Genomic DNA, 25238 nt, shown 5'->3' on the forward strand with positions numbered 1-25238 from the left:
GAGCTTACTCCCGCTTGTCTACAGAGGACTGTGTAGACAGTGCCCTGTCTTAACACTGGATTACAAAAGCTTTTGAATGCTTCAGACGTTCGGATGATCTCAGAATACATGAAATGGAAGGCCAACAAAGCACAAAAAGTGCGTTGGAAGTATTTTAGCTCCTTCAGTTCTGTTGCTATGGGTAATTCCAATGTGTGGGAGTGATTTAAACACTTAGAGAACATGCTGTATATTATCTATTTGGATAATGAAGAACACCGTAATAATTTGAATTTCATGGTTAAGCACATCCTTTGTTTAGAACAAAAAAAAAATAGTTGAATTTGAGGTCTTAGGGCCTTAAAGCGATTCTACTGAAAAGTGGTGATTAATGGCTTATGATCTTTGGGGATGCAAATTAAAATTAAACTTCTCCTCCTCCCTCAGAATAATGTCATCGAGTGCCCGCTATGAGAGGTACAAGGGCAACCAGGTTCTCTTTTGGTAAGTACGTGTGGCTCGCTGGAGTTCTTCAGTGGACGTGTGAGCAAAGCCCCTGCTGTGCACGCTGCAATGCATCGCTGGCTTTTTCAGCCATCACAAATGTAGGACTTCGCAAGGTTTGAGCTTGGCCAGCCTGGTGACAAGCTGTGGCAGGAGGCGGCTGTAGCAGTCGTAGGGTGCTGGCGTTCCAGAGGTGCTGGGGAACCGCCGGGGAGCGGGTGCCGTCGCCCGAGGGCCGGGTGGCATCTCAGCAGGTGGCACTCTTCCCCCGGCGCTGGGAGCCGGGTGCGGGCTGCTGCCACCCTGTCCTCACGCCCTGCCGCTTCTGTTGCTTGGCGTTGCTGGAATTGGGGTGTCACCTTAGGGTTGTTTCCAGGTTCACACCGGGAGGCAAACATATTTCCCCCCCCCTGCCATATTTTAGCATTGCTGATGGTGTGTGTATCCTCTCGCAGCTGATCCTGGGCTGTCTGTACAAGGCACGTCGCCCAGGACACCCGATGCAATGCCCCTGCCGTTTCACGGGGTGGGTGGGTGTGATGCGGACCTGGGTGGTACCAGGTCGGTGGGTGCAGGTGGAAGAGGAGGGGGAGGTTGGGACGTGTCAGTGCAGCGCTCTAGGAGGAGGCAAAATCTACTGCGGAAAAGCACGGTGACTGCTGTGGGGTCTGCGGGCGGTCGGCTGGAACGGCTGCAGATCCCCTGCCTGTCCCTCTGCGCTCAGGTGGCACGGGGGGACGATGCAGCACGTGCACACGATGCAGAGCAGGACTCCAACGTACGAGTCTCGGGTTTTATTCATAACGCTCGACAGGTCTGAGTGACCTGACTGTCCATGTTGCAATGCTGATTGACTTCAGCACAGAGTGAAAACCCTCCTGTATTTCTAGTTGTATGTATACTTTCATTGGAATGAATTGTTCTTACTGAAAATTAACAATTTGATTTTAATAAAGTAAATTTTTAAGCTGACTTAAATGTCAAATTGTAAGGTATGAGAAACATTTGGGATGTAGATGTTTTTGAAAGTTAATTCGTGGCAGTGTTCTTAGGTTTCCTGTCCACCTAACAAATTCATAGGGTAGTAGATTGTTATTTTATTACAGCAACATTTTGGGTAATATATTTTTGAGTTGCTGTAAGAAGAAAGTAAATATCGATGTTTTCTTTTCTCACAGCTCAGAAACTATTGCAAGATGCTGGTATATACTGCTTTCTGGATCTGTGCTCATGAAGGATTCCATGTTTTTACCACCTTGCAGGTATGTAAAGTCTTTGTTGTTATTTAAGGTAAGACAAGATCTTTTTTAAAATAAATGCTTTCTTGTATGTTGATGCTACTGTAAGCTTTTCACAATTTTAAAGTAATTTTTTTGTTGTTTTATTCTTCTGAAGTTCTGTAGTGGAAGAAATGTTCTGCTAATTTTGTTTAAGTTCCCTTGCACTTTTCCTACCTGTTGAAATTTCCATGTGAAATACTGCACTTCATGGTTTTTAATTCTCGTTTGATTTTTCAAGTTTTTAAGAGAATATGTAGCTAGCTTGTTGACTTGAGGGCGCTTTGGATAATTCCTGTTGTGTAACTGTTTTGTATAGCGTTCCCCATCTCAAAAAATACAACTGTAGATCACGCAGCTTCTGCCATTTGGTTGGAGGCTGTCTTTAATGGCAGATAGGGTTTTTATGCAAAGCAAGAAAACAGAGGCCGGCAGCGTGGGTTACAGAGAGCACATGACAGGCGTCTGGCTGCCTCTCATCGCTGCAGCACAGGAACGTCGTGACATGCTGTGACTGACGCGTGCTGTTTGACTCGAGCTGGACCTTGCTGCGCTCTGAGACTTGGCTAGACTTTGTACATCACTCAGAAATTTTACTTCGCTATGTCTTGAAGCTGCGTGTTCCTTGTTTGTGTTCAAGCTGCACTTCTAGGCTAGGCAGGGGTGGTTTTTTTTAAAAAAAAAATAAAAAAAATCAGACTTGCCTTGGTACCCAGTTTGGATAGTTTTTAGTGAGATGAATAGAGGTGCTGCTGCCTCTTCTCAATTGAAAGGAAAGTTTTTCCCCTGCGTGGTGGTTCTGTGACGGACCCCGTCTCCCGTGGGCGCTGGGGCACTGGCTCACTGCCGCAGCGACTGCTGCCTTTGTGCTCGCCAGCGTGGGCTCCTCTCGCTCCTGCGCTGCCGCGTCCCTTCTAGCCAGAACGCAGCACGGTGGGGTTAGTAAAGAGTGGATGCCAACTTCGTGTACCTGTCTTTCCTTTCTTCATAAATCCACCTGTACGGAGGTGTCTGTGAAAACTGGATTAATCAGCAGCGCGTTCCTCAGCATGAGTTGACCGTGAGTTGATAGACTTAAAAATATCAGCCCCAGCTCAGATACATTTCCATATATTTGGATTTCATGGTGAGTGCTAATGAACGTGTAGGACATGAACACGCAGAACATGTAGGACTGGATTTTTCAACTCTGTTCTCGGTTAACTGTAGGCTGGATGTGAAACTCTTAATGCTCCTTGAATGATTAAGGTTGAGCAGTGCCAGAATTGAGGACATGGTGAGTTGATATTTGCATCAAACCTAGATAAAATGTTTTGTTAAACTTGAGGAAGAAGTCCCTTAAGCACATCATTAAGGTTTTCTGTGCTTTTGTGCTGGGGGGGGCAGGCAAAACAGAGCTGTGTCTGCTAGTGCACAAGATTACAGCTAGTTTTATTACAGATAACGAGGAAAAATAGCTGTGAGATGGTGAAAGGGGCACTGAGCTCTGTTAGCTGAAGCTGCTGGCGGGTTGCAGTATGCATGGTGTGGTCCTGGGGTGTGTTGTCCCGTTATGTCATGAGATCACGTGGAAAGGAGGAGAAAGCACTCTGCTGCTGGGTAGCTGGGTTGTTCGCTCTCTGTCTTCATTGCAGTGGGGGGAGAAATGAAAAATTCAAATGTCAGAGGGGCTTTGGTGTGCTGCAGGCTTGAGGAGAAGTGCACACGTGTACAATTAGATAAACAAAAATTGTTGTTAATTAGTTAAGGAGTTAAGAAGTGCAGAAGGATGCTGAAAATCTTTGGACCTTTGCGTTTTCCCCCAGTGCTTTTGGCTCTGGGGCCGCCCACGAGCTCCTTCTCCCCGTTGCTTCGTCCCGGGGCCCCTGGGGCCACGCACACGAGTGGGGAAGGAGCATCGCAGCTCGGGCACGAGAGCGGGGCGGGAGGAGCACAGTTTGCCTTCTGTTTCCTTCAGATTAAACACATGCATTGTCCAACCTCAATTTATAATTTAAAATATAATGTTTTCTTGATTTTTTTTTTTTTAATTTATTTACTTTTTTTTTTTACATGCCCTATAGCAGTGGGATAAACTGAAGTTATTTTCCCTGGTCTGAATACCTCATACAACACTTCTGGTGAGGGAGCTGCACAGTCACCATTCATTTACAGAATATTTTCATATGAAACAGTGCCTTGGATAATTTAGTCGTGTTCTTTTAGAATTGAAATCAACACCACTTTATTTCCATTTAAAGTAATATTTAACGCTATTCATTATTCCGTGTCCCCAACCAAGTTTCTGGTTACGTGAGTCATTCTGAAAGGAGGCTTAAATGCAGGTCTGTGAGGAAAGGCGACACTGCCTTCGTTCTCATTGCCTCAGGTAGGAAACAAAAACAAGTTGTTTGTTTCTGGTTTTTTTTTACTTAAGCTGTAACAGTGGAAATGACCCCCAGTATACTATTAGGTGTAAATCATCTTTGAAGTACAGTTTCTTTTATTTTTTGAAAACTTTTAATTCAACGTTGATAACATAGTAAAGATAATTACGTGAATTGATTGTTGGTTGTGGAGGGGATTTTTGTTGTTTATTTTGTTTGGTGTTGTGGGTTTTTTGTTTGGTTCCCCCCCCCCCTTGCTCTAGTTTGATGTTGCGCTGTTCTTTTGACTTTTAAAAAATAATGCCTGACCGCCTTTGGAAATATTATTTACTGTAAGAGGAATAAAATAGTGTGGGTTTAAAAGAGGATATGAAGGGCATTTGTCCATTCAAAGAATTCACCTTTGTCTGGTGAAGAGCTTGATGCCGTGCTCTCTATGCCTGGTGAGCATACGATGCTGCACCTGTATGATGGTAGTGAAATAAACTTTATGGGAGAGGACATTGTTTGGGATGCTGATTTATCCGTGGTTTTTTTATTTCCAGAGCAGGAAAGGGGTGGGCAAGTGTAGGGAATGAAAAGAGAAGCACCCTTGAAGTGTTTGGAGACTGCTGGCGGGAGTGGAGCCATCCCTCCACCCGGCTGGGATTTTGGTGGCTGGCTGCTGCTCGGCCGCTGGCGTCGGGTGAAGCTTGGCTGGTTGGTCTGATGGGTGCGGTGTCCGCGTGCCAGCACGTGGGCAGAGGCGAGCGGGGACAGAGACGGGTGTCGTCGGCACAGAAGCGATGCGGGAGACTGGTGATGGCTTTGAGACGTCCGGGGGGAAATGAGTGAGGACCAAGACAGAATCCTTAGTGTGAGGAGGGGGCTCACTACCAACGGTGAGAACTTAGGCTTTAATCTGGAGACCTCCTAGTGCTTCGAAAAGGTCAAGAGCCAGGTTTGATTGATTGTCGTTCTGGAAGAGCTGGGTAGACAGAGGCGTTGTGTAAAGCAGGTAATAGCAAGCGGATTCTGTTTGAAACTCCTTCCCTGTGTGTGCTTTGTAACAGCCCCCACTCCCCAGCGAGCTCTTTGTAACGTTGACATGGTAATTTCAATTTTATGTTTGTCTTCTGGAGCATTTGACAAACACTTCATGTTTAAAGAACTTCTGTACATTTTAGGGTTCTTTTGCTGGGAATACTGGAACAGTTTTTTCTAAAACGTGAGGAGCAGGATATCACTGTTTTTCAGCTAGAGGAAGCTGGTTTCCTGGGCAGTGGGGGTTTTTAAGGCCCTCTTTTCTCGTAAAGTTGTTGGTTTTGATCTGTTTTATTTGGCAATCCTTCCTCAGTATTCAGGATTGTATTATAATCTAACTGCCTAGCAACTTTTGTTTAGTAATTGCATGAGAAACTGCTGTTACAATTGATCTTTAGTGAGATACTTGCAGTCTCCATAAAAAAGACCAGAAGGCGATGATGATTTACTGGCTGTTTCTCGGTGCCTCCTCACAGTGCTTGTACGTTTTCTGTCATGGGCCCCGTGATTACCTGGACAGATAGGAGGAGACTTCAGTAGACAACCGTAAACTTAACCCGGTTAAGATGTTGTTTAAGCTCTCTTTCTTTTGTACGCCTCGTTTCATCCAACATCTGCCATTCAGTAGTTTCAGAGTCAACAGAGCTTTGGGGAAACACTAGTTTTCTTCTGTAGATCTTTTTGAAATAAGTATTCTATAGATTCACACCTGAAAGAGGTGTAGCCCCACGGAAGCCTAGGAAGGTGGGCAGTCACTGCTTTACTAACTTTCTGTGAGTATTTGAATGAGTAAGGGTGGGAGCTGTGGCTCGCTGTGCTTGAGAAGGGCTGTTTGTTCTACTTGGATAAATTTGTATGCAAGCTGTAATTCAGAAATCGGCTTAAAAATTGGAGGAGTAAAACTTGCATCCAGGTATGATAAATCTGTTCAATACTCTGACGCTGATGGTCGTCACGAGCAAAGCCCTATAAGATTTTTAAGGTAAGAAGCAGATCAATCAGTAATACCGGGTACAAAGATGGCATAAACTTGATTAGCCTATTGCCTGGAGAGTGGAGTTGTCAATAGATTGGGCATAGTAGGAAAAGAATTTGCTTCGAACATGAAAGCAAGGGCGGGAACAAAAGAACAGGATTGACGGATTTTGTGGAAGGAAAATCATGTCAGCAAGTTAAAGAGTCTTTGTGTTAACCTTGCTTGTTAATCAAGATAATTCGCGTGAGCAGGGTATTTGAAGGAGATTACTCACAGCAAGATTAGCCATAGGAAATATATCAAGGCCTGGAGGAACTTTTGAAGCCAATTATGTGGATGACAGCCTCCTACAGCTGTGAGAATTGAACCTCAAAGGGAAAAATACAAAGTCTTGAAACATTGAAGATGTAGCCTTGTTAAAAACAAATACTTGTCTTGTCTGAGCCCTTCCAAGAAACTCATGAACAGCCCTTCCAAAAATCTCGCAAGTGGAGAAAATTGGAGCCGTTGTCTTATTCAGGTAGTGCATTTCTTGGCTAAAACCACTTGCTTGGTTCAGAATGGACTCAGGGTCATAGTGTGGTGTCTTTTCACGAGAGCCGTAGACGCATCTGTGACTCAAGAAAGCATTTCTCTGCTCGGCTGAAAGGAGAAGCTGCAAATGCTTGGATCCAGAGAATTGTCATAATGAAAGAGGAGCTCTAGTTTTCTATTATGATCAGCGGCTTGGGTTGAAATTATTTTAGCTTGTGTTGTATTGTTAGTATTTGTGAATAACAATATTTTATTATATTTTGAAACTTAACTGCGTCTGTTAATAGTGTTTCGGTCTATTCTGTGTGAAGTACCAGAAATGCAGAAGATTCTGTGCTTTTACAGGACGGTCAGTGTTGGTAAATAAGAATGCAGGATTAACGCCTTGCAATTTGCACTATTTAAATTTCTTGTATTTTAGAAATCTTTAGATTTTGATTTATGTAAATTTGTTTTCAAATATGTTTATACCTCGAACGTATCATCTGAAACCCGATTTACTTCTAAAACCTGTAGTGCTGTTTTCTGCAAACTCTCCTGAATTCGTGCCGTTCACTGAGAAAGTGAACGAGCGCCTCGGAGCTCCAGCATTCCCAGCTTCTGCCAGTAAAAGGTATACTGGCATTTTTCTCCCACTGATCCTTCCTTTCCAGATTTAGCTTTCTTAAACACTGCTTTCTGCTTAGAGTGTACCTGCTGTGTCCAGGCTCTGTCCTGGTGCTCCTTAGCCTCTGCTCTTCCTCTTCTTGCTCGTCTCTGTCTCAGTCTCTGCTGTTTCAGCCCTGATGGCCGTCCTGTGCAGTTCTGCTTTTCCTTCACCACCTGCCGAGGTCTGGATCCATCTGTGGGCCAGTCCGCTGCCGGCATACAGTAAACGTAATCTTTGACAAAATTCCAGCTGCCGGTAAGGTTCTGAACTGTGATACTGGTGGAACAATTGTAATTTAAATCTCTGACTATTTTTGTGACTGTAAAAATTGCAGAGGTCGGGACGATAACGCTGTGAACGTGAGTTTTCTTAGCACTTGAAAGCTTTTGCAGCTAACCACTGTAGATTATTTTTCTGCTTCCGATAAGACAGCCTGAGGCTCGCATCCCTGTGCTTGTCAAGACTAGCTGGGTTTTGTGCTGGCGGCTGGAGAAGCAGCAGTGGGCATTTGGTGCATTTGTGGCTCGAGATGAGGTGCTGTTTTCCCTGGGTATTTCTGTAAGTGGTGGCTGTAGCTTGTAGCATTGCCTGACAGCCGGTGAGTAAACTGACAACTTGGGAATGCTACCAGTAAATGTATTTTGTCAAACTAATTAATTCAGATATGGTTGTTAGTATTGAAATTCTTCTGGCAGTGCCAGCGCTGTGATGAAAATACTCTGAGGAAAAAGGGAACGTGGATGAGAAGAGGCACCGCCGCGGTGCGAGGCCGTCTGTCCTGCTCTCCTGAGCTGCAGTGCCTTGTACTGGAGGTCCTGCCGTCGAGTAAGGGCTGGGAAGGTGTTGCAAACTAAGAGTACGTGCAGCTTTTTTTTGACACGCAGCAGTCTTTTAAGAAAGCCAAAAGAATGAGGAAAGACCATATTCAGACCTGTCATAACCACATGACCAGATAATCTCGTCCACAGCTCCCCACCTCCCAGTAATTTCCTTTTGTCTTGTTCATAATTTCTTATACCAGCTGCAAGGGATGCTGGTTGCACCACAGAAATATTTTTGAATTGGCTAAACTGAAAAAGTCCAGGAGATGTGAAATTAGAAGCAGAGGGTAACGTGTGGGGTTTTTCTTTATATCTAAAATACAGTTTTATTAAGATTGTCTAGTTACATGGCCTGGAATAGTTGCAAAGCTTCACAGAAAGTAGTAGGTAAGATACAGGCTGCCTCAAAGCACTGTCGTGTTCCGTGTATAAAGTAATGAGTATAGACATCTTGAGCTCGCAGCCTGCGGATCGAGTAGCGGGCTACGTGGCCTCCAGAATCATTCCGAATTAAAACTTTCAGCCAGCTCGAGAGATGAACCTGCTAAATGTTGTTGTTATTGAGAGCTAATGCAAAAATGTTTTTTGATGACTGAGCATTAATTGAAATCAGTATTTTGCATTCAGCCGTGTATCTTGTGGTTTCAGGTTTCCTTTAAACCATTTTCTGATGGAGATAAGTGTTCTAGTGTTTTTATAATTAAGTTACTTTGAAATGCTCGGGACTTGCACGGTATATAGTATCATGCAAACCCTGCCACCTGCATTTCCTGAAACTTTTGGTCCACGGTCATGTAATGTTTTTCCACATCTCCTTGCTCGGTTTTGCAAACAGGGCGCGTTTGGGGCTGCTCGGCAGTTTGCAGCGCGGTGGGAAATGCCGCAGACTGCTGCGAGGGCTCCTGCCGGCACGGTGCTGACTGGCACTCCCCAGCAGCCCAGTTTTTCAGGTTATGGTTGATCTGAGAAAAATCTCGAGGAATGAAGACCTCCGTGCAGATGCCCAAACCCCCAGGTTGTTCCTGTGAGGGTTCTGGTGTCGTTGGCGCTCGTCTGCCACGACTGCAGTGTAGGAAGGGCAGATTCTGCTTTCTTTGTCCGCAGTCAGCACGGATTCTTTGTTTTCAAATGAAGGGTAAGCCCTAACTTCTGAAAAAAAACCATTTTAGTCTGTTAAAAAACCCAAACAACATGTCCATTTCTTATGCAGCTTGTCTCTTCCCGGCCGAGTTGTGCCCTTGCATGCAAAATGCTTTTGCAGTGGAGAAATCCAGCCAGGTTACTGGACGCGTGGGGTCGCGAGGTTCTCTTCGCAGCGGCAAAAAGTACAATTTCTCTTCATCTTTATGTTCCTGAAAGCAGCCTGACAGGCAGACGGGCAGTTTGAGACACAAATATATTCATAAGAACAAAATATCTGCAAAAAAAGGCAAACCTTTTGTTTGTTATACTGAGAAACTGGTTTATCGGTGTCCTGGCCCAGTCCTACAGCTAATACAGTGCGGAGTGTTACTGCAGGTGGCTTTATCGACAGTCCCAGATGAGCCGGTGCGTTATTGATACCAGCTTACACAGCCGGGGTGACTTGGGGATTTTGTAGTTCCTGGAAATCACAGAACAAATTCTGAAGTGCCTGACATCTCGTCATCGAAGGCTTTGTTACATGAAATTCTGAAAATATTGTTTCAGGATGTAGTAGAATACTGTAAATTCGAAGATGCCCGCTAATTAGCGTTCAGACAGATAAGAAGGCATTCAGTCTCAGTCTCCATCTGTTTGCAGGCTGGTAGCTCTGCAGGACAGGCTGGGTTTTTCCCTTTAAAGTACATAGTGTATTTTGAGCATTGCATGATGAGAAACCGTCGATAATGAATAACTTCAGCATACTGATACCAAGAAATTCTCAAGTTAAATGTGATTGTCATTGCTTATATTTGTCAGTCTCGAAATTCCGGATGTGTTTCAGCACCAAATACTCAGGTTGCTGAGCTGCTGGGTGTTAAACATTTGTGTTCAGAAGGCTTGAAGTGTTTGTATACATCCTGTTAAAAGCACTGCTTTGTTACATTCAAAGTATATTGGAGTTTCTTGTAGGTAGGTTGGTTTGTGAAAACAAGGCTTGTTGCAACAGCTCCAGTGCCTTAAAGAAGTTTTGAATCCTTTCCTCCTGGTGTCTGGTTAGATTGTGTTAAAAAGCCAGTATCTTGGGGAGGGGGCATGAGGGTAAAAACTGGAGTATTCTCCAGTATGAAAGGCTCTCTCCAGTGAACCAGTCTGATCCATCCCCTGTGTCAGTGAAGCCAGGCGAATACGCAGGTGCTTGCGTGTTGAGGATTTGAGAGTTGGCTCTGCAGTCGTGGAGGGTTTGCTCTGTACTCGCACATCGTGCCGTGGAAAAGGGGTGGCTGAGCTGCGGGAAACGGCTGATCCCAGCACCGCGTGCCTCGCAGCGCGGGGCTCGTTGTTTCGGTAGCTCTGCTCTGATCCCGTGGCCTGAGCACCCATTAGTGGTTGGTGTGTGATACCATGCCCGTTTAACTTACATTCCTTTCTCACATGATGCAATTGCTTAAGCATTTTTAATTATGAATAGCAGTGAATCAGGAGGAAAACAAGGTTTCTTGCAAATGAGGCATCCATAAATCGAGGGTAAACAAAGCTGCCTTTGGTGTGTGGAAGACATTTTTTTCCCATGACAATGTTGCAAGCCAGTGAGTGAGTGTGTGAAAATTAATGATGCCGATGTAATAGATGAATATTAAGTGACAGGAGTGTACAATAAAATTATAAATAAAAAAAGCATAATGTAGTTTATGGCATTGACTTTTCTGGGCTTCCAACGGTGGGAAGCTATAGAATAATGATGTTAAATTTAAGACCCTGTTAAAATATGTATGATTAAACATGCAGATCAAGAAAGTTACCAGTACAGGCTGGTGGGTGAGAAAGGCTTTGAGAGCAGCCGTGCTGAGAAGGACTTGGAAGTACGGGTGGATGCGAAGCTGGCCATGACCCGGCAGTGTGCGCTGGCAGCCCGGGCTGCATCCCCACAGCGTGGGCACAGGGCGAGGGAGGGGATTCTGCCCCTCCACCCCACTCTGCTGAGACCCCCCCGGGAGTCCTGCATCCAGCTCTGGAGCCCTCAGCACAGGACAGAGCTGGAGCTGTGGGAGCGGGGCCGGAGGAACCCACAGCAATGATCCGAGGGCTGGAACCCTTCTGCTGGGAGGAAAGGCTGGGAGAGCTGGGGCTGGTCAGCCTGGAGAGGAGAAGGCTCTGGGGAGACCTTAGAGAGGTCTTCCAAAAGTTCATGGAGGCCTCCAAGAGAGCTGGAGAGGGGCTGTGACAGAGGCATGGAGTGATGGGACAAGGGGTGACGGATTCAAGCTGAAAGAGGGTAGCTTCAGACTGGATGTACGGAAGAAGTTTTTTGCACGGAGGGTGGTGAGGCCCTGACCCAGGTTGCCCAGAGAGGTGGTCAATGCCCCATCCCTGAGAACATTCCAGGCCAGGTTGGATGGGGCTGGGAGCATCCCGACTGAGTTGAAGATGCCCCTGCTCATGGCAGGGGGGGTTGGACTAAATGGCCTTGAACGGTCCCTTCCAGCCCACACCGTTCTGTGATTCTATAAAAGTTTTAGTTGTTGAATCATTTAAAACTTCAGTGGTTATGGTTTTGCTAGTATGTCCTTTGACACAGTTTTTACTGTATTGTAAGTAGAGCGTAATTTACATTAGTTTCCTGTTTTCTCACCCTTTCAGGATTTGCACTAGTTTAAATTCTTAATTGGATTATTTTTCCCACTCGGTGCTTGACAGCTCTAAAGCACAGGTAACGTGCTGTACCTTCATCAGCCTTTCCTGCTTCGCTGCCGTGTCTTGCCGCACGCGACACGAAGAGGACTGACCCTTCGGGGCTGCGTTACGGTTGGAGAAGCTGCTGTGATGTTTGTGAGCAGGGGTGCTGCTGGCCGGCTGAAGCAGGCGTGTGGGATGGGACCTCCCCAGGGAGCAATCCCGGCCCCGTGGAGCGGCTTCCACCGTCACGGTCTTGTGGGGTGGGCAGTGAGGCTGAGGAAGGACACCGCCTGCTCTTGGCACCGCCGCGAAGGGTGGCTTAGTCCCGGGAGAAAAGGCGGCCCTGTCTCTTCGGGAATTAGAGGTACAGCTTTTCTGAGCTCCCTGCCGTGGGAGGGAGCGTGTTTTAGGTTTGTGGGGGTGTTCAATGGCCGACGGTGAGGACTTACCTGAACAGTTTGCTGTCACAGAAATCTGCCTTCTCCGCTGGAAGAGTGTTCTGTGCCAAAGCCTGCTCTTGTCTTTCCAAACAGGATTTTGTCACCTCCATTTCCAAAGCTTTGTTCAAGTTCATCTTTTCCATTTCCAAACATCCTCTTAGGTTTTGATGCTGAAATCAACCTCTTAAGCGTTTTCATACCTTTGTAAGTACTGAACTGTTAATTTTTCTAATGTGAATATTTATTAACTAGGTGTCAGGTTTAATACTAGACATGACCTAATTATGCTGTTCTTCTGCTGTAGCAATGCTCATTATTAATTAATTTAATGCTTGAAATTATTTCTTAAAAAAAAAACCAAACAGTGAGTAACTGCTGGTTACCTAAGATTCCTACAAAGACTTCAACCATCACTTCAAAGCAGATTTAGATGACTCTGGGACTGTTACGCTGCTGCTTGCTCCTCCCCGTGCCTCCTCTCTCTCTCTTTCCCTCAGATGCTCACACACTCTGCTGCTGGCTCTTTTTAATTTTTCCTAGTGTATTTGCCTGAACTAGTTCAGACTCTGATTCTGTGACAGTAAGCCAATAAAACAAATATTTGAACTTTAATGTTGATTAATGGTCTTTAGTTTTTTTTTTTTTAAAAAAAAAGTGACAAATGTTGTCCATTATCACTTTCTGTCACTTACATAAATGTGTACATCTTTGCTTATGTGTTTGATAATGATATCTTCTTGTCGCCTGTTAGTAGTGCTAGTGGATGTGACTGCTGAAGGAAGAGTCTTCCCTGGTGGATGGTTTCAGGGCTGAGTTTCTGTTTGTTCTAAACATTTCATTGTGTAGTTTTACAAGACAATTAGGAAGGAACGTTGTTGTGAAGCCTTGACTAAACTTGGCAGGTTAGTGGAATAGGCTGATGTCAGCAAACCTCTAAAAGGACAGAGAAGCTACACATTTGCAGTCTAGAGAAAGATATGGAAGAAGTCATTAAGACAGTTAAAATACACATTTCTAAAACACATTGGGCCTGTTGATTAAGAAGAATGTTAAAAATTAGTATTTTTTAAACGCAGTGGTTGTGGCTGGGGAAAGATCATATGATGCCTCCTCTTTTTGCCGGAGCTCTGTTGTGGTGCGATCGATCAGCCATCCCATGATGCGCTCCAGGAAACAATTAAACTTGACCCGTTGACTTGCAAATATGAGTAGTTTATTCTTTAGGATTAGAAGGGTGGGTTTTGTCTTTGGAACATAATCCTTTCCTGAGTGTTTGGTTGTTGTAAAGTGCTTGATGGACCAGAAATGGTAGTGCCGAGAGCTTGACCTTTGCTACAAGGGGTGTTCTTTTCCCTTGGGTTATTATTTACTGCCATTACTTAATTAGCAAATGTTGCAACATAAGCAGAGGGGAGCTTGACAGTAGCTGAATTTCATGGATGTGTTTATGTAAAACAAAACAAAAAGAAAACAACCCTCCCTCGGCCTCCAGTAGTTTGATAAATTGTTGTTATACAATAAAAATACCGTGCTCCAACAACCTGCAGCAGTAAATTGCAGCTTTCTCCTGATGACTGGGGATATGGCAACAGCAGTAATCTGGTTTGTGATAAACCCGATAATGACTATTTCTGCTTTAAAAAGCTGCCAAATACTGAATCTTCCGCTTGCATGTAATTCCTTTAGAATTTTGTTTGGGGAAAAAAAAATCTGTTGTCTCTAGTTTTCTATTGTATTGAACAGAATTAGAACTATTTAACTTTTTTTTTGCAGTTGCAAACAATACCTTAGCAACGTTGGTTTCACTTTTGGTTTTTGGTTTGTGGACAAATTGTAACATGGAATTTCACTTTGCCTTAAAGTTAGAGCTTACGTGAAAAATGGCATTTCTGCATTTTCTGAACTAAATGAACTTTAGTTTGTAGTGGAGTAGTTTGGCTGTTCTTTTTGGTGTATTGCAAATGCCCAGGACTGTCATGCCTGGATCACAAGCTGCGTGGAGAAAGCATGAAAGAAAGCACGAAAATTTTAGCTATGAGTTACTTACTATAGAGGTGTGAAAATGCCAGTTTTCCGCGTGAAACTTGTACTTCTCTGGCCTGCTGGAGCACAGGCTGAGAAAATTTCAGTTGTCGTTTATGACTCCATAGCAGCCATGTAATTTAAACTGGGTTTTTTTTACAGTAGACCATTGGCAAAATCTGAATGTGAACAGCCTAAACTGCTGTGCTCCTGTTAATTGTAAGACTTTCTCCTAACTGATCGTTTCCGTGTTGAAATAGTCTGAATCTTCACCTGAGTAACTTCACGGTTCAGCTGCTGAAGTTCCTTTCCTGAAAACGCAGGCAGCCTCCAGGAGTCTGTGTGCTCCCCTGACACGTGGTCCATAGGCACGAGTCTTGTCAAGGCTGTCTGCGAAGCGGTCGCGTGTCCGTGGGTGTCTGCTGTCGCGACGAGCGCGCGTGCCTCGAATGCTGCGTGTGGCTGAAGTTTGGGATGTACTTTCCAAACATAACCTCGGTGAAAACAGATGGAGCTGGCCCACTTTGTAGGATTTGTCTCCTTGTCCTCCTTTTAATTCACACATTAATCTCGGCTTGGAGTTAACTGATGCTTCAGTGATTTCACCTGCTGGTACGTGTTAAAACGTGACTGCTGCTGGCAGCCTGGGTTTGTAACACAGTGGCTACGGCTGCTGAACTGCTATTGCAGTGGTGATGCTGTTAATCAAGTTTTTTCTAATTTGCTGTTGTATTGGGATCGCTTTCACTTGAGCTCAGTTGAGTGGGGTGGGTCGAGCATACCTCGCTCAAGCTAACAGGCCTGTAGTGAAGACAGACAGACTTAATATGTGAAAGCAGGTATTTTAAACTTCGGGTGCTACTATGGTCACCAGTGAAGTGGTTTAAGAGGTTCTTGGTCTGTAACACCCCCCACACCCTAGCAGCATCTAGCTTGGCTCTTTTGCTGGCGTTCCAGCACCCCAGGTCTGCTGGCAAGGTGTCTTCTGCAGGGTTGGTGCCTCTGAAGGCCCCTCTCTTCTCAGAAGTCCTGGAGGCAGTGGCCTGTCAGGGTTGGTCAGGTTGCTTTTAGCCTCTTTCCTTACTCGCTGCGTTACACTGCCCATCGCCTTCTGTTGCATTTGTGTTTTTTCATATTTCTGAAGCAGAACCCATCACGTTGATGCGCTCCTTGTGACGGCACAAGAAGCAACGTAAAGACAGAGGTCACAAACTAAGGCTCAGTTTTAGAGAAGAGGTTCTCTGTCCCCCCCCTTTGCTGGGAGGATGAAGGGGTGACGTGGAGTTGAGGGAACTCTCGTTAAAAATGCTGGGTGCAGAGAAGTACTTTGGAGATTTTGGAGTTTATGTATGTTTGTTTTTACAAAGCCTGTTGAATGCTTAACTAACATTTACTGATGTTTTCTTGTCAACACTGAAATGCATTGTGAGTGATTTTAAGTATCTGCAAGTAATAATGATTTTACAAAAGAACATTTCTTTATATTTTGGCATACGTAGTAGGCTGTGATGAGGGGTGCTGAGTAAATTAAAAAAAATTATGATAATGGTGTTATCTGGTTCGATTTTTTCACACAATAGTTTTCATCAATTTTTATTTGTCCTTTTTTGTTTTTAAGGATATTGTAACACACACTATTGCCAATTATTTCTATTACTGAAAAGGTAAAATAGGCTGTTTATCTCATTCTTTTTCATTTGGTTTTTCTCCCATCCCACTCTAGTTTTGGCAAGCAGTCTGGAGGGAAACGAGGATGCGAATGTATCATATTGGAGCCTTCAGAAATGATTGTGGTAAGACAGATTTTTTTCAAATGTATTTAAATCTATTGCTGGCTTCAGCAAATTCTTTCTGTTTTATAGCAGAAAGCTTATTGTAAAGTATTCTATAAAACTGCAGCAAAATTGCCTTGATTTCAATTATACCTATGGCTGCTATCGTAACAGCAATAGCTATGTAAATTTAATCTAGATGGGTAAATGATGATGATGATTAGGTCATTCTTTCTGAAATTATGCTTACTTGAGTTTCAAAAGCCTACCAGCTAGGGCTGAGTTGAGCATTCCCAAGTCAGGCAACGGTAGACTGCTATCTTCAATATTTTATTTGCATCCCCACCCCCCATTTCATTGCTTTTTACCGGCCATGCCAGCCGCGCTGGGTCTGGTCGTGGAGGCCCTCTTACTCCTCGCCTTTGCAGTTCCACACGCTGTGAAGGCTTTTAGGTAAGAGAAGGAACATAGAAGTGTTTAGCCAAGCTTGAAGGAGAAGGTTATAAGGTTTTCAGCTTAGCTGTCATCAGTGTTTGCCATGTCCAGCTTTCCTTCTGCTTCTGTAGAATACTCGCTGATATTGCTGAGTTCGTGTGTACTTACAGGTTGTAGCTCAGTCCTTCCCAGGCTGGTGCACGCACGCTGTCAGCAGCTGGAATATTCGGATTGCTTCTCCGTAGCGCAGAGCAGCGTTGTACCCTAGTAGTGTGGCTGGAGACTCGGGAAGATCTCTTTCCACTTTGGTCGTATGAGATGCTGCTGATGGAGCTGCAACGAAAATGTTTGTTGTTCTGGGAAGCCGTGTGTGTGTTACGCAGGCTTCGCTCTCCTGCGCTTGGCTTAGCTTCCTTTTATCTCAATATGGTAACGTTAAAACTAATATTTGATGATGTCATTTACTCATTGACTACGAATATTCAGCTTCTATAAGGAGCTTGGTTCTCACAGCACGTTAACAGCCATGGACGTCGGAGATGTCCTGTAGCGAGTACGCTTGCTGGCCTTTGCGCCGTTCTTTCTGTGCGGTGTCGGTCTGATTCTGCTCACGCGCTTTGATAGCTTCAGTAACGCGCTCTTTGCTGCAGTAGATGTTCTAAGCCAGTCTGCCATGTTGTGAAGTAAGCGCAGGTAAGAGTGCAAGAAGCCTGTCTTGATCCTCTGGAGTGAAATAGTTCATTTGTGTATTCCAGATTATCCCCTCTCTTCTCAAAGCTGGAGTTTTGGGGGAGAGATTTGTGCCTTGAGGGATGCCACGGGACTGCTTGGGTGATCGTACCTGCAGCCGTGTCATGCGAATGCCCCAGGCGCTCTGGTTTGCCCCTGCTGCTTCGCAGTTTTGCCTGGTGACTGCTGCTGCCGGGGGTTTGGTGTGCCGAGTGCGGCTGCGTCCGCTGCCTGCGCGGAGCTGAGCCTTGCACCTCGGCGCTCCTGGCATCAGGTAGCACAGAACGACAAACGCTCGCTTCTCCCAGCATCTGTAGACCTTTTGCATCTCTGCAGTCCCTCAAGTTGATGTAACAGAGAGAAGAATTTGGTCTCTCTGGACCAGTTGCTCTAACAAACCAGTTACACAGCTCTTGGCTGCTGTAACTGGTGCCGTGGATGTTGCCAGACCTGGTGTGCTGCTTCCTGCAAGAGCCAACAGACGGCGATGCAGCGGGCGCAGTCTGGGGCACGGTCAGCTGCGAGGTTGCAGGAAAGGCGTTCCGCGGGCAAAGGATGTGATCATGTAAAATTCGTAGGCGATACCAACATCCTTGCTTGGCCTCAGCACCACTGTTTTAAAAAAAACCAAACCAAAACCCCAAAAATGAAAACAAACAAAACAAAAGATGCAAACAAAAGAGTAGCTTCTGTGTAGTGTGTGCCACCAGAGACAAAATGACCTTATTAAAATATTTTGTGAAGAAACTAGAGGGTTTTGTGTGTGTATAGCTGGAGTAGCTACAACTGTGATGAGTTTTCCGCAGAGGAGCACGGTGTTGGAGTCTTTGGAGAAGCGTTGGCCGTGTCAGCTGCTGGTGGTTGTTCTGCAGACACATGCACGCCCTGGAGAGCTGCCCTCTGTTTTCCAAACCTCCTGAGCTTTCTGTAGTTGTAGTTAAATCCCACGGAGAGTATAGAGAATATAGGGATACCTGAGAGTACCTGAAGTCCTTTTCTGGAACTTTGTTACATTACTCTGTAGGAAAATCAGAGAACTAAAAGAGCAGAGTTGATACTTCATTTTGTGTCCATGTTTTACAGGTAAATGTAACTAAAGGCACTATTAACTGTCGGGTTTTCTGGGCAGGACTTCAGATAGGGGGAGAAAAAAGCAGCAGTGTGGTGGAATGCACCTGGCTAATGATCTGTGCTGACACGAGCTGTACTTGAGTTCCATTTTTCTGATTAATTCTTATTAATTTATCCTAATTCTCCTGTTTTCTCTCTTTTAATTTGCAACATAGTAATGAGGTTTAATACATAATGAATATTTATTTTCAAGCAAAAGAATTAGCTACTTCAGTTAAAGAACACCAACGTTCTCAGCTACTGACTGATTTTTTTTTAATTTTTTTTCCCCTCTTCCTCTTTCTTTCTAGAATGTAAATCAGTTTTGTAGCAGGAATCCTCTGGGAACTGACCCATTTTAAAGGCCATAAAATGTGGTCAGCTTAAGTTAATGAGGATAACAGATAGTGTGTGAATGGGCGCTGTAGCTCATATTTTCGGAGGCTTGAACAATCTATTGAATTAATAATAGGTCCATTTATCACTTAAGAAAATGGCCCAGAATTGCACCATATCTCAGTGTACTGAAGGCCCCCTTGCTGGTGTTCCTTGGTGCTTTCATTTTCTTCTTCAGAGCTAAGCGTGAGATCTCAGAGCGGCAGCGTGGTGTTTGGAGGTGGAGAATTCCTCGTTGCTGGCGCAGACGGCGGGGCGAGACGGAGGGCGATCCTGCCATCTCCCACGCCGCGGCCCGGCTCGCGGCGTCCGCAGGGATGCCGAGCTCCTCCGGAGGAGCAGGAGCGTTCGTCCTGCTCGGGGGGTGGTGAAGAGGTGGAATACGCTCGTTGCTGACCGAGGCGTTTGGTTTTAACCGGGTGAAAGCACGGCTGGGTGCTGAGCGGGGCGAGGCAGCGCTGGCCGGCCGGTGTCCCGTCCCCGTGCAGCGCATCAAAAGCAGCCGTCTACCTTCTGTAAACCTAACCATGAACCATCAGATGGTCACCTGGACTCAAAGTACTGGTTGTGCTGGTGGTACTAAGCTGGAAGCTGTGTGGTGGGGGGGGTCTTTCCTGGGTTTCTGGCTTTGGTTTTGTTTTGCCAGCAGCAGCGGCGTTAACCAAAGGAAGCAGGGGCTCTGTGTCGGAGTTTCCACCTGCAGTTGGTTGCTTTGCCTTTACACTACCAAATGGCATATTTATGCTCACTTTTTAGTTTGCAGTTAGAGTTGTGGGGAAAAAAACCCCAAAACTTCATCTTTTACCACGTGTTTGTTTTACTTTAGTCTTAAAAATACCTATTAATTTTGGGACTTCTTAACAATAAGGGTCCTCGGTGTTGGAAGAGCCGTTGTCCAGCCACTGCAGCGAGCTCTCCGCATCCAGGGTGGTCGGTTATGCTGGAGGAGCTCAGCGCTTGTTTCGATTTCTATGATGCTTTAAGATTGAACACAGAGAAAAAAGGAAATAATGCATTTATTAAAGGAGCTCATGTGTGGTAGCACAAAAATTAAAAATGAAATCAACAGAATTTCAGTTATTTGAGTAGCTTGGTATGAAACTAAACTGCCTTACTTCTGGAAGCCTTCTGTGTAGTTTGAGAGCAACGTCCTTACTAACTAGCAATCCTTATTTTGTGTTAGGTGAAGAAAGACTTCTGTATTGGATGTCTTGCTACTCTTTTGATGATACTAAGTAGCCTGTTTACAAGGATTTTTTGTGGGTTTTTTTTTGTTTGCCTGCATGGCTTGTATTTTTTTTCTTTTTACATTCTTTACCCTGGTGCTCACAGCAACACTGCTACTGGGTATCCTTGCTCTTCTCCTGTGCCTTTGCAAACAGGTAGTAAAACTCTGGTGAAAAGTGTGGTTGTCCCTTGCTAGGGGAGCTCTGCTCTTCTGCTTCTTTTTTGACAACACTGTGGTGTGAGGTTCACTCTTCTTTTTTGACTGTTGTACCTATGTTGCTAATGTTGTTTTTTTTTTTTTCTCTCTGGAATTAAAAATAACCCACCCTAGCTGCTTGCACCTTCCTCTGACCTCAGACTTAGCTCTTTGGAAACAGCAATGTGGAGAGTAGATGTGATCTTGCTTTTGTGATGGCTTAGATATTTTGGTTACTTTCTTGTTCCTGTCTGTTAAATCTTTCTGGTTACCACTCCTTTATATCTTTTGAATTTTAATTTTGAGATAACTTACAGGAGTATGTGAAGCAGGGGCTTCGTAAGACCACAGAGAGGTTCTTCTCCTCTTCCAGTATTAAAGTCTTATGTTGAGGATTTTCAAGTTAAATTTGGCGGGGCCGGGGAGGAGTCGCTGAGGACGGTAGAAACTCCTGGGTAAGAAACGTGTTGTGGAGGAGCTTCTGGCCTGGCCGCAGCCCGTTTGCTTGCGGGGCTGTTCTGCTTCCTGCTGGGAGATGTTTTTCCAAAACATCAGAAGGAAATGGGAAAGGATGGGACTGCTTTTTATAGAAAAAAGGAATTGTAATCAGTGAGATAAAAAGGCTTCATGTTGGCTTTTACTTGCAAGATAAATTTGCCTAATTTTTAATGTTTAGTCACAAACATTATTTAGCACCAAGATATGAATCAAGTTCTAGCTATTTCTCCATAATCTGCTGGCAGCGATTAGAAGTCAGTGTGACATAGATGAATTAGCTATTGACAAAAAGCTGGAATATTTAAAGTTGCTTAACTGTGACTGGTAGTAGAATTGAGATATGTTTTCAAAATTACACCAGTAGAAATGGGATACAATTCTGTGCCTTTACCAGATGGTAAATACTCAAAAAATGGTAACTTCTATGTGGAAGATACACTCGAAATGAGCAGTGTCTCTAACTCGTGGTGCGTGATACGTGTGGGTGCAGAAGGCTTGCTGCTGGTGAGTGACATTGTTTGGAGGAGACGTGGGCCTTTTGTACTTTTTTTTTTTTTAAAAAAAAAAAAAATAACCCTGTTTCCTGGAAGGAAGCTGTGGCCTCCGGCTCATTGTAATAACGTAGTTCTGAGACACGCTGCAGTGGTTCTCCGAAACGTCCGCAGTCGCTTTCTGAAGAAACATTTAACTGCTCTGAACTGATGTTTGTTCCTTCCTCATGAGCTTCATACGGCTCCATCGGCTGTCGGCGATATGGAAGAACTGGATGTTTAACCAGGAGCCTGACCATGTGTTTCAGGTGGAGAACTCCAAAGACAATGAGGAAAACATCTTGCAGAGAGAAGTCCCGCTCAGGCAGTCCCGTCGGAGGTTTCGGAAGATCAACCAGAGGGGCGAGCGGCAGACCATCACCGACAACGTGGACTCCAGCAGTTACTTGTCGGTGAGTCCCATCGCCTCGGCGTCGCGCCGTCTGTGTGGCTGGCTGGCGTTCTGTTGTGTTTGAGGTGAAACAGTCCCTGCTTCTCATTTTTGAGAACGTGGTTTTTTCTTGTTGGGATCTGTGGTTTGTGAGATGGGCTTTGGATTTGAACACCCTAGGTGGAATTGAAGATTCAGACACCAAGTAGAAAAGAGGTTTTTTGGTGTAGCAGTGTTTTCAGCTGAGCGCTGTAAATAGATCTTAACGTGCTTGCTGGATGGAGAAGTGGTCATTCTTGGGTTTTGTTGGGTTTTTGTTGGTTTTACCTGGTTTTACCTGGAGTTCTTTTGGCAAGATGTAGGAATTGGTGGTTTTCTTTTTTTTCCTTAATAAATTCGAAGTGTGGTTTGGAGTCGAGTCAGTCACGAATGCAGTTCAATACAGTATTAACACTATCTTTTGACTTGGTCATGTTTACTTGCTTAAAAATAGTATAGTGGTAATTCAAGCATCAAAAAGAGTAACGGCAACTCGTTTGCTGGTCTTAAATAACATCACAGACTACATTATCTGTGCTGTGTGAAGGCACGTACAGCTGTGGTTTCAAGGCCACAATGCTTTTATTTTTCACATACAAACTTCCTGCTTGGTAGCAGAATGTACATGTGATCTAGACAAGTTATTTCATTGAAAATAGTTCTTCTGGATACTTTGTTTTGCTTTGAAAATCAAAGGTTAAAAACCAGTGCTAACGTTGAAGTACACAAACCTTGAGTAGTCTTCACCTAGAGAAGAGAGAAAAACAAATTCAATATCTCCCCCTTTTTTCCCCATCTTCCTTTTCATCTCCGCAGAAGGTACAGAGCCTCCCGCGGCTGATACACTTCAAAAAATCTGATGTGTGCAGCTAGATAAAAACTTAAAAGATTTCCTCTGTTCCAGAATAAACTGCTGTGTTTTTTGCATGTTGATCGCAGGTGGCAATTTTAGACTCTCCGCAGTATTAGCATGTCTGTGAGCAGAGGTTACTTTGGCATTTCTCTTCTAAGCAGAAGATCTCTCCTTGCTGTGACAGGAAGAGAACGTGCTGCTTGAAGTTTAATGTCCTCTGCCATCTCATTTCGACTGTCACGTTGTTGGATTTGATCATTAGTGAGTCGTCTGAGTTAGGGACTGACGGAATGAGGTGGTGGATCCTCATGCTCCGGGCAGTCATGCGTAAGGCTTTACTAGGAATTAAATTCCAATCTAGGTATGACAAAATCTGTCTCTTTGTCTTTGGTGTTTGTGACAATGAGTAAACACACGGCAAATTCTGGGGCTTCAGTGAGAAGAGGATGAGACTCCCGGGAAGAGCCGACGCTGATGCTGCCTGTGCGGCTGGCTTGGAGAGGCACGGGGAAGGGACTCAGCGCCTTGGGTGTAAGAAGCACCAAGTTACATGGCTTCCAGACGATTTCAGAGCTTGTCGGTTACTGATGCGCAGCGTCAGTGCGGTACACTCGCAGGATGGCAATTAGTCAACAAATTCTGTCCTTGTTAGGATTTTTCTGCATGTTGATTTATTTCTTTGTTACCAACCGCACGGAGAGCAGGCGTGTCTCTGCACATATCGTTTCTGATTGCAAACCTGGTGGCTTCCTCAGATTTTTGAATAGGTATATATATATATATATTTTTTTTTTTAACAACATTTGAGGGGAAGTGGTGTAAACTTCATAAATCAACAGCACATTCCTAAATCTGCTTTTATGTCGGTTAATTAGGAATATAGAAAACGAGTCCTGTTAACACTGCTAGGTGTTTTCCTGGGTGAGTGAGCGTGAAGTGGCAAGGAGTAAACAACCACCTCTCCGATGGCAAATCTGCAAGCTGTTCGGTTTTCAGCAGTCTGAACTGAGATACCAATCCTTGCTTCGTACGCCGTAAGCTCCTAACTGGAAGGTGTCATACTCGCAGTGCTTGGTGTAGCGAAAAGTAATTTGTAACTCAACAGATGACTAAGAAATCAAAACATGATACCCAGCTGCTCGTTTGACAAGTAAATAAAATTGGGTGCCTATATTTTTCCGTATTCCATAATAATCTGATAAAATAATGAACTGTTCTGAGGTGTGGTTCGCTCTGTGCCTGGGTTTAACTCTGACGTGTACGAATCTGCTCGTGCAGGGCCGTTGGTTCCCCATGGTCTGGAGGAACGGGCGTTGTGGTGTGGCCCTTCGTGCCAGCCCGCGGGAGGACGGCAGGGTGAGGAGGAGGGGTTTGCAATGAAACTCTGACTTGGCAAGACCTTGCCGTGGCATTTCTGCCAGTGGGCAAGCTGTTGGCAGACCTGCTGTCAGACTTCCTCGCTGGCAGAACGCTGCTGAAGGCGGGCAGCGCTGCGTTTGGCTCCCCGTGCCGGGTGCTCAGTGCGGGCGCTGCCCGGAGCCAGCCGGTGCCGCGGGGAGGGCTCGGGGCTTCCAGCCGGGCACCAGCGCCGCGATCTTCTGCTTTCTAAAGAAAACTTAGATCCTGTAGGTATTGGGATTTGGCATTGCTTTATCCCAGCTCAGATTTTTTCCTTCCACGATTAAATAGAAGCTTTCTTGTGTTTGCTTTTAAGGGGAATTACCTGTGCAATCTCCGCTAACTCCTTAATATATATACCTTTGTGTATTAAATATACTATGATTAGTACTTATGATTGAGGTTAATCTTTGTTTTTGTAAAACATTGCCCAGTAGGTTGTACCATGAGCTTGCATCGACTTCTCGTGTGGAGCTCCCTGCTTGTTCCTGCTGGCACTCGTTCTGCAGACGTCCCTCTGCGGGGCCGCGAAATAAGGATTTGTGTGCAGATACTTGAAGTAATATTTTAAATGATTGTTGCCATCTTTGAGGCTCTTCCTTTCTCTTATGCCTCTTACTTAAGAGCCCTAGTACTTAATTTAACTGTGTATTATCAGGATAGTTGACATTCAAATTATTGTGGGTATCTTCAATTTTTTTTTTTTCTCTCCCTTGAATGAACTGATGTTAAAAGTGGATCACCTCATCGGTTTCTTTGGCAAAGGAGTTACCATTTAGACTCCTTTACTGTACGTTTTATGGTTCATAGAACAATATTGTGTCACAAGAGCGCTGGTCTCCTGCAGAATTAATATTTAAAGTTAGGGGTTGGGTTTTTTTCTTCTTCTCCCAGTGAACGTATGCCGACAGTGTTCTTTCTTTCTCCCTCAAACTGAATAGGTTCATGCTCCTGTTTGTACCTTCAAAGTGCGTAACGGTGTGAGTTTGTTCTTGCAGCGCGTGTGCAAGCAAGCGCGTTGGAGTGGCTCAGCAGGTGAACGGGCTGAGCCTGGCTTCCCCGTGCGGGGATGCACGGTGGCCGTGCCAAGGTGCTGCTGGCACTGGTTTTTTCCCTGCTGCAGCATAGCTAACCAGCCAGATCCCGAGGAGAAACGCGTATTTGGCGAAACGCTTCTCAGATGTGTTTTGCCAGGGCATCGGGAGGGTGGGGCCAAGCTCTTTTCAGTGGTGCCCAGCGACAGGACAAGGGGCAGTGGGCACAAACTGAGGCACA

General features: G+C 44.9%; 1 protein-coding gene across 11 annotated transcripts in view; it reads left to right on the forward strand.

Moving 5' to 3' along the window:
- The window catches only part of RAPGEF6 (Rap guanine nucleotide exchange factor 6), a 134225-nt gene that overhangs the window by 27900 nt on the left and 81087 nt on the right, over positions 1 to 25238 (forward strand). For all 11 annotated transcript variants that reach the window (XM_075441603.1, XM_075441598.1, XM_075441605.1 and 8 more), the window contains exons 3-6: positions 427 to 483; positions 1662 to 1745; positions 16113 to 16182; positions 21552 to 21695. In XM_075441603.1, the coding sequence (XP_075297718.1) occupies positions 427 to 483; positions 1662 to 1745; positions 16113 to 16182; positions 21552 to 21695 (355 nt within the window). The remainder of the gene's footprint in view (positions 1 to 426; positions 484 to 1661; positions 1746 to 16112; positions 16183 to 21551; positions 21696 to 25238) is intronic.

This window comes from Opisthocomus hoazin, chromosome 22, assembly GCF_030867145.1.
Source record: "Opisthocomus hoazin isolate bOpiHoa1 chromosome 22, bOpiHoa1.hap1, whole genome shotgun sequence".
Taxonomy (NCBI): domain Eukaryota; kingdom Metazoa; phylum Chordata; class Aves; order Opisthocomiformes; family Opisthocomidae; genus Opisthocomus; species Opisthocomus hoazin.